The sequence below is a fragment of the Xiphophorus hellerii genome, chromosome 21 (genome assembly GCF_003331165.1).
Source record: "Xiphophorus hellerii strain 12219 chromosome 21, Xiphophorus_hellerii-4.1, whole genome shotgun sequence".
NCBI lineage: Eukaryota > Metazoa > Chordata > Actinopteri > Cyprinodontiformes > Poeciliidae > Xiphophorus > Xiphophorus hellerii.
The window spans coordinates 21051657-21071287 of NC_045692.1; the positions used below are offsets into that span (position 1 = coordinate 21051657).

At 37.4% G+C, this 19631-nt stretch overlaps 1 protein-coding gene across 4 annotated transcripts in view; it reads right to left on the reverse strand.

Annotated features, from left to right (window-relative positions):
- LOC116711933 (collagen alpha-1(XVIII) chain-like) overlaps positions 1-18261 on the reverse strand; it is a 70014-nt gene extending 51753 nt beyond the window's left edge. For 2 of the 4 annotated variants that reach the window (XM_032551564.1, XM_032551563.1), the window contains exons 1-2: positions 18034-18252; positions 17860-17939 (exon numbers count right to left, since the gene is read on the reverse strand). In XM_032551564.1, the coding sequence (XP_032407455.1) occupies positions 17860-17939; positions 18034-18044 (91 nt within the window). In that variant the 5' untranslated portion in view covers positions 18045-18252. Of the gene's footprint in view, positions 1-17859; positions 17940-18033 lie in introns of all 4 variants that reach the window. The other 2 variants (XM_032551562.1, XM_032551565.1) reach the window with 2 other exon arrangements.
- Between the last annotated feature and the right edge of the window lie 1370 nt (positions 18262-19631).

Here is a 19631-nt window from a genome sequence, read left to right on the forward strand (position 1 = left end):
TCAAGAACATTGGCTTTAAGTGATGCCAACTCCCACCTGCAGGTGGCAGTATATTTTACTTCTAAACATATTTGCGAGTAATAGAAAGTCACATTTACTATCATACCTAAGTGCAAATATTGCAACATTTCTTGCAGATATTTCTAAATTAGCACCAGAAAAGTTTAGATTTTCATGGCAAAAAAATCCAAAATAAAATTGAGAAATTATGGAGGGACTGATTGACGTGAAAAGATGTTCAATATTATTTAATTTTAAGAAGAACTTATCAGATGCAGAGATAGTTCTAACCGTTTCTTTATCGGGTTTATTGACACATTATGGCATAACCGGCCATTTAAGAATAGCCGTGATCTTAATGTGGCACAAAATGAAAACAAGTTTGATGCCCTTGTCTTAAAGGGATCCACAATCTAACAATAGACTTTATTTGAGAAATATTTCAGTTGTAAAAGCTGATTAGTTTTTAGAAATTTATATCAAATGCCATCTGGATGTAGCCATGTTGTTTATCCTGCACAGATATCGCCCACTAGATGCTACAGGCTAGCTCCGTTCACCCAGGATGGTAACCTTTGGATTGTGACAAAGCCTGAAAAGTGCTTCATTGTCACTTTAAAGATCCATTCATTATATTCCAAATGGCAAAAAAGAGCTTAGCTAAAAATTGCTTGTAAGACATCTAGCTGTATCTGCAGCAGATGGGTGGTTTTACAAATATCCATCTGCTTTTTAGTTTTTGTGTAAAAAACCCCCAACAATTTTAATAGAAAATAGTAGTTACATATAACTGGCAAAAGTGTAGAGAACACCCACTTTTGGGTGTTCACCTGTCTCACAAACCTCTGCAATGTAAATAAATGGGAAAAGATTCAAGATTAAATTAAATTTTCAAGATAATTCATCACTTTGACCGACAATATAACTGCTTCCTGTCTAAACTTGGCTCTAAACTTCGATTTAAGATGCATTTTGAAGTAAAACCTTAATATTTTACCAATTGCCACATTAGATTCCTTGCAATATGAGAGTGTGAAAACACTTAAATCCCACACATGAATGTTTCCCATCACATGAGCTGATTAATAAAAACATTAAGTCGTGTACAGAAGGAGTTGTGTGATTTACGGAGCTAATGCTGAAGTAATTTGAACCAAAAGAAAAATTTTACAGCTCAGTGATTCATTCAGCTGGTGTAACTATCAGTGTGAGTTTCTGCATGGGGGTTAAAGGCTTCCAGATTTGGAAGTTGGCTTCTCTTGTTGCAAACAGAAGCTCTTAAAAAAAAGAAGAGGATTATGCAGGTAGCTGTCCGTGAAACTCCTCTACTGGTGCTTTGACAGACTCTAAGTCTGTTGAAATGTTTATTTTATATTTATTTTTAATATGCTAAAAGAAACCTTTGTCAACTTTGTGCGGCAGTGCCATTTATATAAATGATGTCCAGATCTGTTCCAACTCAAATTGCTTCCAGCCTTTTATGTGCTCAGTATGTAACCTTTTTAAATAAATAAGTGTGAACGCCAATACTTTGTCATGATAATCCTTACAAATTGGTAACACATGTTTGGAAGACAAAACCACCTGCTTGGGAAGTACCGGTGAAGGCATAAACGGATTGGGCTGACGGTAAAAATCAAGACAGTTTGTATGCGATCATAAACATCAAAGGATGGTCGGGTTTTCCAGAGATTCTTTCTGCCAGACCGAAATAATGAGAGCATGGGTCCTTCACTATACACAGAAGCCCACTATGGAGTGAGTGATGCGTTTTGTAGAGCAGTTCATATTTTAGCGGTTTATTTTTCATCCAGAAAGTGCATAGAACACTAGCTTTCCTCACATTACTGTAGTCAAAAATGCTCATCCTAAAAGCTAACACAGGCTAATGCTAACATATATGTTAGCATTAGCAGCTACCACATGGTCATATTCCATAACCAGAAATGCTACATAACAACAGAGCATGAAAAAACTATTCATAATTACCCTTTTGTTTTTGATACTAACATGTGCATGTTTTCAGTATCAGCTATTGTTCAGTATTGTTAGCTTGTGCTAACAAGGCTATCATTTTCCAGGACCAGAAATGCTAAATATCTACAAAGTATAAAAAAATAATCATAACTATTCTATTGTTTATATGCTAACATGTATGTGTTAGCATTATCAGCTAGCACAAGGTCTTGATGATTCTCACTCTTTATAGCTGTCGACAAATAGTATTTTATTCCTCAATATTGCATAGAAAACCACCTATTTTAAAAGTAGTATGTCAAAAGATATGAGGCAGCACAGAAAAAAATAAAGAGCTTTTGCTCAGTGGAGGGTTTTGATATGGGCAACACGGGCAACTGTCTAGGGTCCCGTCTTGTGTGCCCCAAACTGAAGGGAAAGGACACAACACAGCTAATAGTAGCTTGAGCAGCGTCAACAGCCAGATATTTTAATTACCACATCTCCTCGAGCATAAATTTTATGGAAAAATGGCTTCAGAATAAAAATGTGAGTCAGAACTGAAGCAGAAATTGCAATGCTAACTCAAATTCTGTCAGAATCTTGATGTTTTCAATTACAATTTGTGTCACTACCAGTAAATTATCGGCTGTGGTGAATTACAGGCAGACTGAGCTGTATGTAAAGAGCTTTTAAATCCCTCCCTGGGGTTCTGGTTTGTGAGGGCTCCAAGTTACTCCCCTCAACCAGCTCAATGAAAATTGAAATCTTCAACTTATGAACTGAAATTTTAGTTGATACTTCTTTAATCTTGGGTGAGCATTGTGTTATATAGCAAGACTTGAGTTCATCGTTATGTCAATAGTCTTTAGAAACTTTTTGCTGTGTTACGGACTCCACTCACTCCACTTTTCTGGTTAAACTTCAACCAAATTTGAACTAATTTGCTTATTCCAGATGTTGAGGTACAAAAGAGCACAAAGTGATTAAAGTAGATGTTCTTAAATTTACGAGTGGGCCATGTCTTTAGCATGGGAAACTTCATAGGAAACAATTACTCATGACACCCAACCAAAACCATCTGAGGTTTCTCTGTTTGCTATGGAGTTAAGCACTTCTGCACAAAAACCTCAAGAAAGCAATAAGTGACCATAACTGGTTACAACTCTTAAAAGTTTCAGATTCACTGAATCTGCAGTATAAATCTGGTTTCTCTGTGCTAAGATAAGCTTTATATCTAACATTTAGCTCATGTTAAACAACAAATGAAAACCAAAGTGGTTTCCCACTTTGTTTTAAATTGCTGAGGAGAAAGTTGGAGCAAAGTTCTCAATTTGCTGCCAGTGTGAGAGTTTTAAGAGGCAGCGCTGCTTGCTGAATAAGTAAAAGTTTCCTCAGACAAGCACATTCTCCCAAAGTATCGGTTCACTTCTCCCACCAGGTCAAAAACTAGACGATAAAGAGACATTGCTTAAACAAAAACAGGGCCAAACTCCCGATGTGTAGATTTGGCTTAATTTAGTCTGAAACAACTGATGCAAAAAAAAACAACAAATTCCAAAGAAAATTTTGGGACGACTGCACAAAAACCTGGTGGCAACCAAAATCTGTTGGCATTTTTACAAATATCTAATCAGAAAACAAACTGTCTGCAGCTGTGTATGGTTTAAAAATGCCCTCTAGCAGAGGCACTGCTCAGCCTGCCAGAGAAAACACACAATTACACAAACATTTCAATCTTGCATTTAATTTAAGACGCTATTCGCCTGATACAGCCGTCCTGCTGCCCACCACGTTTTTCCATAAAAGACCTTCGCTTATTGCCAGGCTTCATGCCGTTATATGCGTAAACACCTCATCTATGACGTGAATGGTGTTTTAGAACATAATACAATGGCCTGGATTAAGTGGTCATCATCTAGCAAACACCAGTATTACTCAACATGGAAAAAATGTGCAAAGTTATTTGTCTCTTGCTGGTTTATTGATCATTATTCTGACATAAACAATGGAGCACGCCTCCCGTCTGAGTGAAGCTGATCCCCAAGACATTTTGGTGTCAAACGTTTGTGCCGCTATCATTTTAAAGATGTCGATGTTTCCAGAGGTCACAGAAGCACAACAAGAACCCCAACATGTACAAATCCAACAAAATTGGTGTCAATCAACTGTGCTGTGTTTATGCTGCTTTTGCTTGGAAGATATTAATGAAAGTTTTAAAGTCGAAAAGCCAACCTGAAACTCAACATAAAAAAATCCAACAAACTAAATAGCTTGAAGTAAAATAAAAACAAACAAAAAGCAGCACAATTAGAAATTTTTGCTGCACAAACCCAGCAGAAATGATTGATGATTTTGTACATGTGAGGTGACTGGTTGACCTCTGTAAACTTTTTTTTTTAATATCTTGAAAATGCTAGTGGCAATAAACAAAACCTTTTATTTCACAAACGTAGCACATTAACGCCAATTTTGTTTGATTTTGTAAAAATGGGGGGCTGGTTGAATTCTTGAAACTTTTTTTATTAATATTTTTAAATGACAGCAGCACAAATTTAAAATTTTTGCTGCACAAACCAGCACAATTGATGGACACCAATTTCATTTGATTTGAAATGGTGGGGGGGACTAGTTGAACCTCTGACCGCTTCTGGGTCAGAAGGAGACGGCAAGGATTCAGGTGTGTGACGGATACACAGAGAAACCAATGAATTACAGCCTGATTGTGAAGAGAGAGAGTGCGTGTGTCATCTTTCTTTCTGTCTACTGTAGTTCTTGAAATACTTTAATGTGGGATGGAAACCGTAGAGTATTTCTAGAACAATGCAATCAGTCATTGATGTTTTTCAACTAAAGCCAGTGAGCTTCAGCAGAGCATCCAATCACACATCATTATTCCTCTGATAGACAAAATGTCTCCAAGTCCTTTTCTGGTTTTATTCTCTATTTGGCTGAGAGTTACAGTTCAAGGCTGCAGTTTGCTGCATATTTACATTTTAATTCTCTTCCACAGAAACTCCAAATGGGATCCATTTGGGTCTCTGATGTTGTGCAGAAGACAAACTAATCAGCTTGCATAACAACAGTTCTATACTGACTGTAAAAGGCATGTTATGGTGTAAACATGTTTCACCAAAGTAGTTTACACAACCCTGTTAAAATGCATGACTTGTGTGGCAAAAAATAAATAATTTCAAAACATTTTTATGCTTTTGAATTCCACAAAAATTCAATTAAATTCGTTATAATTTGCACTTATAGTTTGTCAAAACACTTTTTGAACAAGGTATAGTTTTTACAAACTAGTGCAGCCGTTTAGTATCTCAAAAGCTAATCGTACCTGAACAACAAATCCATAGATAGTAATAAGTACGTTTTACCTTCCCGACTCCAACATCTACGTCTGGATTTCCAGCCAAAACAACAGACAGGAGCGGCAAAAGCAAAGGAAGTGGATTAGCAGTGCCTGCCAACAGCCGACCGTGTCATCCAGGACATTTTGAGCTGTTAGTATGTAATAATAGTCATAATATTGTCATAAATGAACAGTCTTCAGATTTTTTCAACGACTCTTTGAAAATACGTCAATAGTGTGAGTTACAGTATTTAACTACAATCTAAATGGTCCATTTAGATTGGACCATTAAAATCCATTTAGATTTTTAAATGGAAATCATTTTCAAAAATATATTTAAAGTTACACTTCAAATCGACAAAATTTTACCAAGTATTTTTGTCTAGTTTCTTGTCCAAACATCTTAGTATACCGTACTTGAATTAAAACAAAAAGAATCTTTATGTAACTTTTCAGGAAGACATAAGAGCTCTTTTTAAGCCAACAATTCCTTAATATTGTTGAAAAACCATGAGTTTTACTGGCAGATTATTTCAATTAAATCATTTTTCCCATGTTGAAAATTAGTTTTGCTGTATTTCAAGTGTACTAAGATATTTGTGCTAGAGACTAGACAAAAATATGTGGTAAGAATTTGTGTTTTTTGCAGTGTAAAAATAATCTCCACAACAAGTTTGACAATTTTATCCCTTCAATCACTGTTTTAAAACTTGTATTTAAAGATTTTGACTGAGGTTCAACTCTCTGGTAAAGCTACAAACGAGACTAAGCAGTGAATGTTGGCTGTAAAGGAGGTGAAGAGGGAAATCAGACAGACGTTTGTTGACGTTTATCTGCCAGCTGTGGTGAAACAATGAGGCAAATTAAGACCAGGCTGTAAATTAACTTATTGCTGAGACGTTGGGGAAATGCATCGGCAGCGTGCTCACGAACCACAGCTGCAGGCCAGCTGACAGTACACATAAGACAGCCTGCATTAGTGATCCCACCTGCCAGTTTGAAGAGAAAAACCCTGATTCCCCCACGGATGATTCCTGTCATCCACATATCAGCGCTGATTCCTCTAATAAGCATCCACAGCTTTCTGTCGCAGTCAAATATCGATCTAATATCAGGAAAGATACGACAAACAAACAAAAAATCTTCAATTAAGAGACTGAGTTTCTGTGGTGAAAAATTTAAACTTGAGACTTTGTTTGTTCTGCTGACTTCCAGAAGTCGTCCATCACAGAGACGGGAGACGCAGCTCCAAACTGCATCGCAGCAAACTGTGAGGAGCTCAAAGGTCAAAGGTTAAAGGTTCTGTTGTGTGGGCAACGACCTTATGACCCAGCTCAGTCGGGAACCTCAAGGTAGTCAGGTGTGAAACTAAAGTTAAGGCTTTCTGTGGAAACAAAAGGCACAAAATAAAGACAAAGGAAAGAAAGAGTGATCAATAAATAATCTGGACAAGAACAAAAGATCTTCTTTCCAACCGTAATGGAAATTAACTCCAACTGGTGTGAATAAGCAGAAGATTTGGATGTGCTGCTGAATGGAAACTAATATAAACATAAACACTTCACAGCATTTACTGAAGCAGAACTTTATGACCGTTTAGTAGACCCTCAGATCACAGCCCACTCTGCAAAAAATGGACCTGAAACTGAGCACTTTTTTATACAAGTAATGCGGCTGCAATACTAAACTTTCACCTCTTGAACACTTGGCTCCATTTGAAGCTGCAAAGAACTGATTTAAAAAAAACAACAAACAAGTTCCATATCTTAAGGTTTGAAACCATCAGGTGATTTTTCATCCCATAAATGCTCACATTTTGACAAATATATTGCTCATCGCCATGGGACTGTTTCAGAAAACAAGCTGATTCCTGAGGGATTAATCAGTTCAGACAAGAAAGGATTTGGTAGGACAATAAAATAGTTAACTGACACAGCAACTACAACCGTTTGTGAATAGATGAAATCCGAAAACACCTGACACTTATTTCAGAAGAAACTAGACCAAAAACACTTGGTAAGGTTTTGTTTTTGAAGTGCTTCATTTTGTTGCACAACTGATTTCTTGACTTTTCTTGGCTTTTGCGGCTCCTGATCTGAAACTCTGTTTTCTAAGAAGTGTGGTTAATCATCAATTTATGATTTAACAAAAGGGTTACTATATGGCCACAGAGATGTGTCGAAGTCATGATTTTAAACATGCTTTTGATTTCTAGATTATCTTTAAAATTGTTTGGTGATTGTAAATAAATAAAAATGTTAATGGATAAATTCTAGTCTGACTGTAGATGCTGCATCACCGCCAACTTTGCTCTCATTCCCTCTCCTTCAGTCTTCACTCAGCAGTAGTTTGCCTTTTGACACATTTCCCCCCAGATGCATTGTTCCAGCTGGCCTGGGACTTATTTCTCTCTCAGCAGGCATTTGATCATGAACGAAAACACTGGATGGATGGCGGCGAAGGAAAAGAATGTCACAAGATCAAATCTATAACCAGTTTTTCTTTAAGGAGGAATGTACATGTGCAGCAAATTCACAGCTTGGAAACAGAATGCTTATTGTGGAAAGGAAACCCTCAAGAGATTGGGAACGTTGGTTGGATTACTCATCTCAGAGTAAGGAATACCAGCGCCACGTTTAAGCTACTGGTATCTTTTAATGTCTGTAAAGAATCTTTTTAATCAGCAATTTTGTTGTTTTTATAGAAAAAACACATGATTTAAAGCCATAGGCTGTCACTGCAAAATCACAAAATCTTACCAAGTATATCTTTGGTCTAATTTGTAGTGCAAACATCTTAGTACAAAACAAGACAAAACTAACTTACCCATAACCTTTCAACAAGATATTGGAGCTTGTTTTAAGTAAGTGAATTCTTAATATTAATGAAAATTGAACAAGTACTTCTTTCCCAACTTTAAAGAATTATTTACTGAAAACAAGCTTGTGTATCTTGCTGAAAAATTACCTCTAAGTTAGTTTTCTTATTTCAAATGTACTAAGATATTTTCACTAGAAACTAGACTTTCTGTTTTTGCGGCGAGTTTGCTTAATTTCAAAAGCTCAGGAGATGAAAGCAGCATCCTGTAAAAAAGCTGCTTTTAGTAGGAAAACTCTTTAATGGTCCAAGTTTTGACTTGTTAATGGATGTTCTGATAAAAAGAGAAGAAATTAAGCACAGATAAGCCATATTTGGAATTTACAGATTCAACACAACAACCATTTAACGCATGAAGCTTTTACGAGTCGCAGGGTTTCCTCTGATCCCTTTACGGCCACCTTCAAGAGTTTCAGGTCAAACGAAATGGAGGTCAGGGCGACATGTGGCGTCAAACCTTTGCCCTCTATGCGCCAGCCTTCCTATAATTACCACATCCTGTGTTTCATGCTTTTGAGTAGACATCTGTCAAACTGGCTCCATGTCCTAAAATATTGACTTCTTCCTGTCCAGGACAAGTTTGGCTATTTGTGTTTGATGGCTCCTATGTGATTGGTTTATACATTTTAGATCATTTTGTCACTAAGAAGCAGGTATCTGCATTTTTAGTCATGTTGGTTTTCTTGTGAAAATCAACTTAATTGATCGGATTTCACATCTGTGTGGGGTTTTATTGGTATATTCCCACTGAAAAGTATAAAAAAAGTCAATTTACTTACAGGTTTCTCTGCAAAAACACAAGTATTTTGGTCTAGTTTCTACTGCAAATATCTTACTATATTTTAAATAAGACAAAACTAACTTACAAGTAACTTTACAGCAATTTAAACAACAAAATAGTCTAACGAGAAATTTAGCATTTAGAAAAGTGAATTGCCAAAGTTTAGAGAGAAAACACATGTTGACTTTTATGCTAATAAATCTGTTTGTTTTGTGGTGGGGAAAAATAACGGCTCTAAATGTTGTGCCTAAAATACACAAATACAAAACATATTGATCTAGTTTGAGCTTGTCGACTCAAGAAAGTCAATAACCGCAATTGTTTGTCTCAGTCTCTTAAAGACAAAAAGAAAACATTGTCAAGGGAATATTATTAAATATGAATTTGATGAGCTCTAAAAGGGAATCATTTGAGCAGAAAACATGACTGAACTCTGCATTAAAGAAATATTTAAAAGAGCTGATTTGCGTTTTATGGACATTTTTACTTGAAAGATGTTTTATTATAAACAAACTGTAAGAGATCATATATGAAAGGATGTGACTGATGTGTTATGAATTTCATGTTTGACATAAAAATTTAAGTTTATAAAACAAAGAGACATTAGGAAACATCTGATTCCACTTCCTTAGCGTTCGCAAACATTTATTGGTTGTCATGGTAATCGCTCATATTTTGTTTCAGCTTCAGTGCTCAGAGTTCAGTTCAATGTTTTCCTCTAAAACCTGCACCGTTTCGTGTAGAAACTGGATGGATTCTGACTCGGTTGTGTATTATGTCATGAACTGAGGATGGAAACAAGCACACAGGGGGAAATCCAGCTTATAAAAGCCTCGAGTGGCTTTCTCTCTTTTTTACTTTTTTCTTTTTAAATTGTTGCTTATTCATGAAATCATAGTTGGACTTTTCTCTGGATTCGACTCTGCAGGCCAGCTTTCCAGATGACCTACATCAAAACTGCTGCCAAGAAACAATCATGACCACATGGACGAGAATGGAAAAACCTTTTCTCCTAAATCTAGTCAGCACTAAACTGCTGAATCTTTTACCGAGAACTCTATTGATTACTGCAATTAATGCAGTGTTTTCAGCTGTTTAATGGGAAGAACTTTTGTTAACAATAACAAGCTAGTCTAAATCAGATAATCAGCAACTACACTTTCTATAAATTATTACGTTTTGCTTTTTGGTTTCCACTGCCCCAGACCAGGTTATGTAAATCACATTATGGACTTATTACCGCAGTTCAAAAAAGTTAGCAGTGCTGGTCTGTTTTATAACAAGAAGACTGAAATCCAGATGCAAGTTGTCAGAACAAAAGCAAAGAAACATGGGAGGAGTAAACAACATCTGCAAACCTTCCTCAAGCAAACAGATAAACAGCGAAATGATTCAAACCTGAATATCAAAGAACAGGCTTGTGACTAAGATGTAGAAAAGGTTTTAAGTCAAGAAAGCTTAACTATTAATGGGAGAATGTGGATTTTGTTTGAGATGGAGGTTTTGGAAGTTGTTAGCATTTTGCTAAAATCAGAAGTTTACACACAGGATGATTACCGTCTCTTGAAACAATTAGATGGCTTTGGCTACTTCGGATAGATTAACTGATTCATATGAGTAAACTAGAGGCTCATCTGTGGATGTATTCTAATGCCACACCTGAAACGCACTAATTTCTGGCCAAAATAAATCGTCAGGAATAGAATCATGGAGCTGCATAAGTCTGGTTCATCGTTGGGAACAAGTTACCAATGCTAGAAGGTTCCCAGTTCATCTGTTAATCAATTATATGCAATTATATGCAATCAATTATATGGTGGGAATGTCTAACCATGGTACCACTCAAGAAGGATGGATTTTGGCCCAAAACATACATATTGGCTCCTGAATAAAAGCCAAAAATCTTGTGAAGACGCTGCTGAAGCTGGCAGCACATCATCATTATCTGCAATGCTTTGTGGCCTGTATTGACATGGGGTGAAATGTTGCTGAAATGAAGCAATTATTCGAAAGATTGCAGTTTTCCAACACATACAAGAACTTCATTTCTGTGGTCTAATGATACTACAGTGGAAGGGTTTGGCCATAATCATCAATACATTTGGAGGAAAAACAAAACCCTTTTGGGGCACCATCCCAACTGTGTAGTATGGTGGTGGCAGCATCATGTGGTGGGGCTATTTTGCTGCAGGAGGAACTGGTGTACTTCTCAAACCAGATGGCATCAAAAGAAAAGAACATTATGTAGAAATATTGAAGCTATTGAAGACAATAGCCAGAAAGTAAAGCTTTTCCAAATGGACAATAACCCTGAAAGTGATTACAAAGTGCTTAAGGGCAACAAAGTCCATGTTTTGGTGTCCTGACCTCAATCTGATAGAGAAGTGAAGGGAGGCCAACTCCAAACCTGACCCGGTTGCACCAGTTCTGTCACGAGGAATGGGTCAGAACTGCGAGAAACTTGTGGAAGGAAACCCAGAACGTTTGTCCAAGGTCATTCGGTTCAAAGCAACGTCAACAAAAAGTGAGAACATTTACAGAAAATTCTGGTTTTGAAGACATTAATAAATAAATCTGATATATTCTCTCATTATTGTGTCTGGTTTAACTGCAAAGTGTGAGAAAACAAAGATGTATCTTTCTATTCAACGTATGCAAACTTCTGGATTCACCAGAAAAACACTAAAATCCCAAATCTGCTACTTTATGCCAGATCGGCATCTCAACTTGACAGCAAAGCTAACAGCAGCAGATTGCTCTCATTTTGAACGACTACAGTCTCAACAATGTCTCAGTGGTGCATCCAAATTCTGTCTCACAAACCTCCGTTTACACTGCAGAAAGATCCATTTTAAAATAAACATTATATGTGGCCCATTATTGATAACTAACATTGGATATGCATGATTTTAATGTAAATGACCACAGACATGTTTCCCAGCTGTACTCTTCAAGGTGCTTTGACCTGCTCATCTTAAACATGATTATTTTTGCTCCATTACTCCTGAATCATGAGTAATTTACAGGCTACTAAAGAATTGATAACAAGCCTTAGAAGTAGTTAAACTCTTAGCATTAAATTGCCCTCCATGGTGATTGGTGTCCCTATAAAGATGTGCAAAAAACCTGGAAATAAATTCAGCTTTTACTGCTGCAGCATAAATCTTATACAGACACAAACCATAAAAATCCAACTCTTCATTTCAGGAAGTACATACAGAGGAGAAAAGAAAAATGTTTAGATTATTTTGAATCTACAAAATCACCCAGCATCATATTTATTGATACCCTTAATTTTTATGAAACGCATTAATGCTCAGTTCAGAGGGAAAGATTTTAAAAACACTCATTATGTGGTTCTCACATTGCAAAAATAAAATCTTAGCAACTATTTTTGGTGAAGTTTCTGGTTCAAATATCTTATTACACCTGGGATAAGACAAACCAACTTGCAAATAACTTTTTAGCAAGATAAAGGAGCTTGTTTTAAGTCAAAAGTTCCTTAATATTGATAAAAAAAAGTACTAGTTCCACTGCCAGATTACTTCACTTATAACATGGGGAAAATGTCTTGCCATATAATAATCGACCAATTGAGAAACTATTAACTTAAAATAAGCTCCTACATTTTGCTGAAAAGTTACCTGTAAGGTAGTTTTGTCTTAATTCAAACAAAACATACGCAGTAAGAAATTATTTGTGGTCCATTATTGACAGCCAACGTTGGATATGCATGATTTTTAGCGTAAATAACCACAGACATGTTTCCCAGCTCTAGTCTTCATGGTACTTTGACCTGCTCGTCTTAAACATGATTATATTTGCTCCATTACGCCTCAATCATGAGTGATTTACAGCAAATCCAACACACCACACACTGACAGATTTCACTCATATCAGACAGGAACTCTCTTAAAACCTCTTAAGATCCGACGTGGGTTCAGTGTGAACAAACATGGCCGACAAGGAAAAAGAAATAGTTTGTAGACTAGTGAGAAAAACAATACAAAAGACATCTGGTGACTTTGTTTTGTCTTTTGGATTTTGGATTCCCGTCCATGTGTCCATCATTTTGCTTTCTTATTGGTTGCATGTGACATTCAGCAGACTGCGTTCTCATTTGTCAACCCACATGCTACAATCCAACATGCTGACTATCCTTGATTTTAGATTAGAGTGGTCTCAACGTCCTTCCAGGTTGACCAGATCACTCTTCACACCACACAGTATCTCATAACATTATCTTTAGAACCATCACAATAATTGGAGTGGTCTAAAAATTGTTGGAATGGAAGAATTGGTCCAAAAAAATGGGCCTAAGGATCTGAAAGATGTGAGGATCAGCATTTCATTTGCACTTAAGTTAATCAGTTTAGCTAGTAGATCCTGACTTATTATTCAGAGTTCAAATCAGACAGAATTAGAGCATCTTAATTGAGTAACATTGGTGCTGCCAAAATTATTTGTCACTATCAATTTAAAGATATTAGTTTTAAACCTTTAGATCAGATTTATACCATAAGCATTGCAGAGGCAAAAACAGAATTTTACCAGCACCAATGACCCCATTTATTTCTTTTTGGCTTGACTTTAGATGAAAGACTTTGTTTTAAAATGAAAAGAACCGTTTTCTTTGTACATTTGAAGGTGTTTGTGTTATTGGGATCAAAATCAGTTCCTGCTCCACTGGGTGAGACAGACAACAGGCACAAGGGGAAGGCCATGAGCAGTGCTAATTTTTTATGTATGGATAAATGTGTGGCCACATATTGTGGCTGTTGTGCATCATTCCTTCAACCAAATTGGAATCAGTGTGATAATCTTTCCATATATAACAAGTTACCTGGGTTTGCTTAATTTGAGAAATACTATGACTTCTCATGGTGACAAATTCTCTGCATTTCTTCTGACTGAGCTAAATCAGACTGCAGTCGACTGGATAGGATACTAGGATACTGCTGATAGCAGCTCCACTTTAAAACAAATACCCTGAGTCATTCTTTTACAAGAATTGGATGAGGTACGTCACATCTAAATGACACGAAGGCCCTCCACCGCGCACACACAAATAGTTTCCTCATTATCCACATCATAATCATCAGCCTCCACTCATCAGCTGAGGGTAACCACCTCAACACCAACAACTGCAACATCTTTTTCATTTTCCCCACAAACCAACAGCGCCCTCAGTGTCCCAGATAATTATCATCATCATCATTTGGAAATAATTGTCATGTGTAGAGCAGATGGAGAGCATCACCTTTGTTGCTTATGCGTTTGGCCAGTGCAGGTGTGTATGTCTGCTAAAGAGCGTGTTTGTCTGCATTAATGGAGATTCAAAGCACCGGGACGCTTTTATGTGATTTTATTGTTTTATATGGGCTCATGTTGACACCAAACTGCAAAAACATCCCACATATACATTTTTGGATTGTGCATACCAATAAAAAGCTTTATTCTCTTGTTAATATATTATTTTCATGTTTATTCTTCATAGTTCTCTTATACTGTTGCTGTTTTTTCCAAACTTTATGCGTAATTAATCATTTGATTTCCTAATAAACTCAGTAAAATCAGGCCAATAATGAATTAAAACATGTAGCAGTCCTGTCTGAATGGAGTTGTTGTACATTTGGGTCAAAATTAAAGCCAGAGCTTTCAGGGAAACTGTCCTGCAGGATAAGCTGCTTACAGACAAACCTGTAGGAAACTATTAGCTCTTTATCCCAACAAAGGGAAATCATTATACCACCTTCTTCTCAAAAATCAAGCCCACAAATGGGAATGTTGCTGTGGTGACAGCTCTGTTTTTAGGAGTATTTACAGCATGCAGTCTGGAAATATTTGTCCCTGGTGCCTTCTCTGGCAAGCCAGCCTGCATACTCCAGCACACACACACACACACTTCGTTTTTTCCCTCTCTCTCTGTCTTGAAGAAACATTGGAATCATGGCAGTGGATTGTAAATATGGCAAACAGACAAACAGCCTGACAGTGGAGCCACCGCTCCAACCCAACATCTGTAGAGACGGAAACTGGACCCTGAGGTCTTACACTGCAACTTTACATACAGCTACACAGAGCCTGGAAAACGTTTTTACAGCCATGTGCCCACAGCATGATGCTATCACCACCGTGTTTCACCGTTAGGGTTATGGGCAGCGAATTTTTAATGCTAGAAAGTAGCAAAGTCGGTTTCGGGGTCATATGACCAGAGTGACTAAGTTTCCTTCTTTGTTCGTGGGAAAATTTATTTCAAGCAGGTTTTTTAAAAAATTGTTTTATATTTCTGATTTGTGGGACGCCAAACTTGGCATTTCCACCTGAGCTGTGGCTCTCTGCAGCTCCTCCAGAGTTACTTTGATCCTTTTGACTGATTCTTTGACTAATGATCTCCTAGTTTTCAGAATAATGTGCTAATAAGCTGCGCTGGTACATATCCAGTGATGGGATGTAGTGAAGCACAACTTTGTTACTGTACTCGTTACTTTGCTGTTTAATTAGATTTAATCATGGGTACTTTCAACTTTTACTCCATTACATTTTGATAATGTGTTGAGTTGCATGTTACATTTACATCACATTATGGTTTTTTTTTTATCTGCTTACTAGTTTAAAAGTAATCTGTGACCTATTTGAGTAAACTGGTTCAAAAAGAGACTTTTTTTTGAAAATGCAGCCGGGAAATTAAAATTTTATTTATTAGAATGTGCTTACTGCTGTTAAAATAACCCTTTGGTTTAGCTTAATTGCATTTAGCTCTGCAGGTTATCCTTGACATTATGATGCACAGAACAAGTCCAAGTGTCGCATATGGTAAACATTAGCAACTTTTACCTTCAATAACCTAAGTATATTTAAGAGCAAGTACTTAGTTTTGCTAGAGGACATTTTTGTTTTTATTTGTACTTTTACTTAAGTACTGTGTTTGAGTACTTCCCCACATACATTATGTGTATGTGAGTATACATTATGAAATGCATTGATTTTTGTAGCTTTAACAGAACAAAATCTCTTTCTAGAGATCATATTCCAATCATCTCATAATTTAAGAAAAACTTTTCTTTAAAGTGCCTCCAGTTGTGGAAAGCTCCAGCCTGAGTGGTGCTTAGTACAAAATATCAGATGGACGGTTAATCTCCATCGACTAATGAGACCCTACAATCATCTGACTAGTTCTGGACAATGGTGCTTCTGTGACATCAGAGGTCTGAGGTCAAAATAGCCGAACAAAAAAAACAAAAACCACAAAATGTCGATGTGGATTCCAGAATGGTGATGAAAGTGATGACGGAGTATTAGCCATGATGGACTCAGCATCATCTTCTCCAGCCTTTATCACACAATGAAGCTCATTGTAGGGTTTCGCTATTGCAGTGGGAAAGCAAATGTGTGCTTCTTTCAAGCTTAATTGGGAACATGTTGAAGTGATCCACCGCTCGAAGTTTGAAAATGTGTCTTAAGCTGTGAAAACACTCCGAAAGCAGGAGCTGGGAAAATAATTAAAAGCAGATTAAACCAACAGAGTCAACAGGGATTTCAAGAAAACTTTCTGAAGCCAGAGTTCCAGCATCCTGCAGAAGAACTCTTGAAGTGGCAGTATTATCTTTTCCAGGCACATAGTGCTGCTTTATGGCATAATCAAGAAACTATGTTGACTATAGTTGTTATAAAAACCTACACATATCAAATATAACTTAACTTCATAATTTAACGCCTTGAAATTGGGCCTCTGTCTCTTTAAAAACTCCTGCTCTTTTTGAACCTTCATGGCTTCTCTATTAAACCTTTAAAAATGTTTTTATCAGCGTTTTACTGAGAAGCAGCTCCTATAATGAGCTCAGAAGATGCGCCGTTCCACCAGGTGTTTGCTAATTGCTGCTGGCTAGTCTGTAGGAGCTGAGTGAGGGACGGCTGCTGTGTAAGGTGGAAGCTCGGAAACTGCAGCTCAAAGGAGGAGCTGCATCCTTGAAGGCGGGGCTATGTCCACACAGATGTTTTGCACAGCTGAATGGTTGCCATGGAGATTAAAGGATTTCTCAAACATGCATGAAAGAATCAAGGCAACACTCCAGAATTGTTTTTGATGAGGGAATAACATGATGTAAAGCTGAAAGAAGCAGATTTTACTTAAAACTGCTCCTTTAAATGTCTCATTAAAAGCAATGGATTACAGATTTTTCAACACTTGGCTCAAAAAGTCCATAAGCACATTATCAAAACATCAACTGCCAGGAATGTCGTCAGGCGCTCCGTTGTCAGGGTGTTGGGTTTAAAGCAGTGAAGTTCAAATTCTCAGGAGTATGGAGAAACACATCAGCTCATAAATAATTAAAACCCTCGTAAAACAGCCGCACTGAAAGGTGCTTCATCATTCACCCTGTTGCCAGGGCTGAAGCTCCAACCTATGAAGTGCAAACTTTCCAGAGTTTGATGAAGGCTTTGTTTTACCATCCACACACTTATTTTCCATTGCAAATCTTTGCTTTGTGCAGTGAGAACAAAGTCAGTCCAAATTTGGATCCTCAGAGATCTCTACAGCTCTCTAAATGATCTGTACCTTCAAACCACCCAAGACTTGCAGAAAGCTATAACACCTTTGATTAAAAATACATGAGGTGGTTTCAGAGAAGTAAAACTGAGCTTTTGGTGAGATTATGCAAGAAAAATCTGAATTTGTGTAAACTGACACCTTTGCATGCTTTTCTGTAATTCTTCTGTAATATAAATGTTCATGGTGCCAATTCCAGTTCCAAAGCACAAACAAAACAGTTCTCCTCAAAAAGTAAAGTCAAGTTGCACATTTTTACAAAAGCAAACTTCTGAATCTGTAGTTTTTTCCACCAGCGGGGTAAAATGAGAACTTTTTCCAGTAGCAGAGAGCACATACCGTCCAGCAGCTGATAGGCAGAGGAGTGATGGTAGCACAGGAGAGCGAGGAGAGATAATCCAAAGAACCAGGGAGGAATGCTGCACAAAAGCACATCCAGAGAGTGAGAAAACCAACTGAAACCAACTATTTCAAATCAACTTATTCCCAGAAAATATGCCGTGTTTAATTTACCAGGAAGCCATCTTCACTGATGGGGAGCTTAAATCCACACTAAAGTTTCCCTTTTCATTTATTTGATGGTGACAGAGAGAGAGATGGAGCCCACTCTGTCGCTCTTTCACTCCCTCCAAGCTAAAGTCTTCTCCTCCTCCTCCTCACTCTTGCTCTCCCTCTGGTTCCTAGTCAAACAAAGGCAGCTTCAGTGCACCGGGACTGGGTCTGAAACCCGACTCCCCCCTCCCCGTTTTTCCACGGACCGCCGCTTTCTAATGCAGCCCTCCCCTCAGACTTCACAGCACCAGATACAAATTTACACACTCCGGCTGAGCCGGCCCTCCTCCCACGGTCTTCCTGCTCCTCCTTTCACCGGTGCGGTTTCTCTCACTTCACCGGAGCTTGTAAACCTTTTTTGTTTTTTCCTTGTGTGGCCTTGGCTTGTTGTGGGAAGAACACTTGATGTTTGCAACATCAGAAGCATTTTTAATGAGGGGTATAGTCAGTCCAAACTCCTACACTGAATAAGCATGGGAACTGTAGTTCGCTGAAACATATGCAGAAGTTTCCCAAATAAAGAATATGGACTTAAAAATGAAAACTAAAACAGATTTAGCTTAGATCTGCGAGCTTCTTCTTATAGAAATCTTATATGTTGATTGACCAAATGCTAGACTTTGTAGCATTTGAAAAAAATTATAAAAAACATACTTTTGGGGTACTCTTTATAGAAATATGCTTGAGTAAAATGAACATTGTTCTTTTATTCTATGAGTTACTGACAACATGTCTCCAAAGATTCCAAGAAAAACTTTAGTATTTGCAGGAAATGAGAAATGGTCAAAATAATGAAAAAGATGCAGAGCTTTCAGACCTCAAATAATGCAAAGAAGACAAGTTTATATTCATTTAGAAACAACAATACTAATGTTTTACCTCAGGAAGAGTTCAGAAATTAATATTTGGTGGAATAACCAAGAGGTTTTCAGTGGGTTCAGTGCAGTGGGCTCTTAATTTTTCACATAGCTGTATATATAATACACTCTTTTGTATATGAAAGCATCGTCATCTGTCAGATGACTGAAGTCCGACCCAAATTGGATGACCAACGGGACAAACGTCCTAAATAAAGCAGTAAATCTACAACATAATGGTTAAAAGTGAGGGAAAATAAGTGTTTTAATGATCCAGACCAGAGCTCAGCCTGGTGGGACCTAAGAAAGCGAACACCAACAAACCTCAATGTACTGGAACAATGCGGTCAAGACAAGACGGCAAAAATTCTTCCGCCATGATGTGAAAACTGATGAGGTCTTGCATAAAAGAACTACTTCAAACTAAAGGTTCTTCTACAAGGTACTGAGTCATGGTGTCTGTTTAGCTTTTCCCATGACTGCAGGGCTTCTCATGGAAACATTTTCCTCCCCATGACTGAACGTCAGACAAACAGAACAGGACTGATGTCTCTTTTCCTGCCTTCACAGATCTGTTCACAGCAGCTAGTTTGGAGGTGAACAACCAGCCATTTAAAGTGATTCCCCTAATTTTAAATCTGAAATCACTACAACAACCTGCAATCAACAAAAACTCTCAAATTGCCTCATATTGAGAACAAA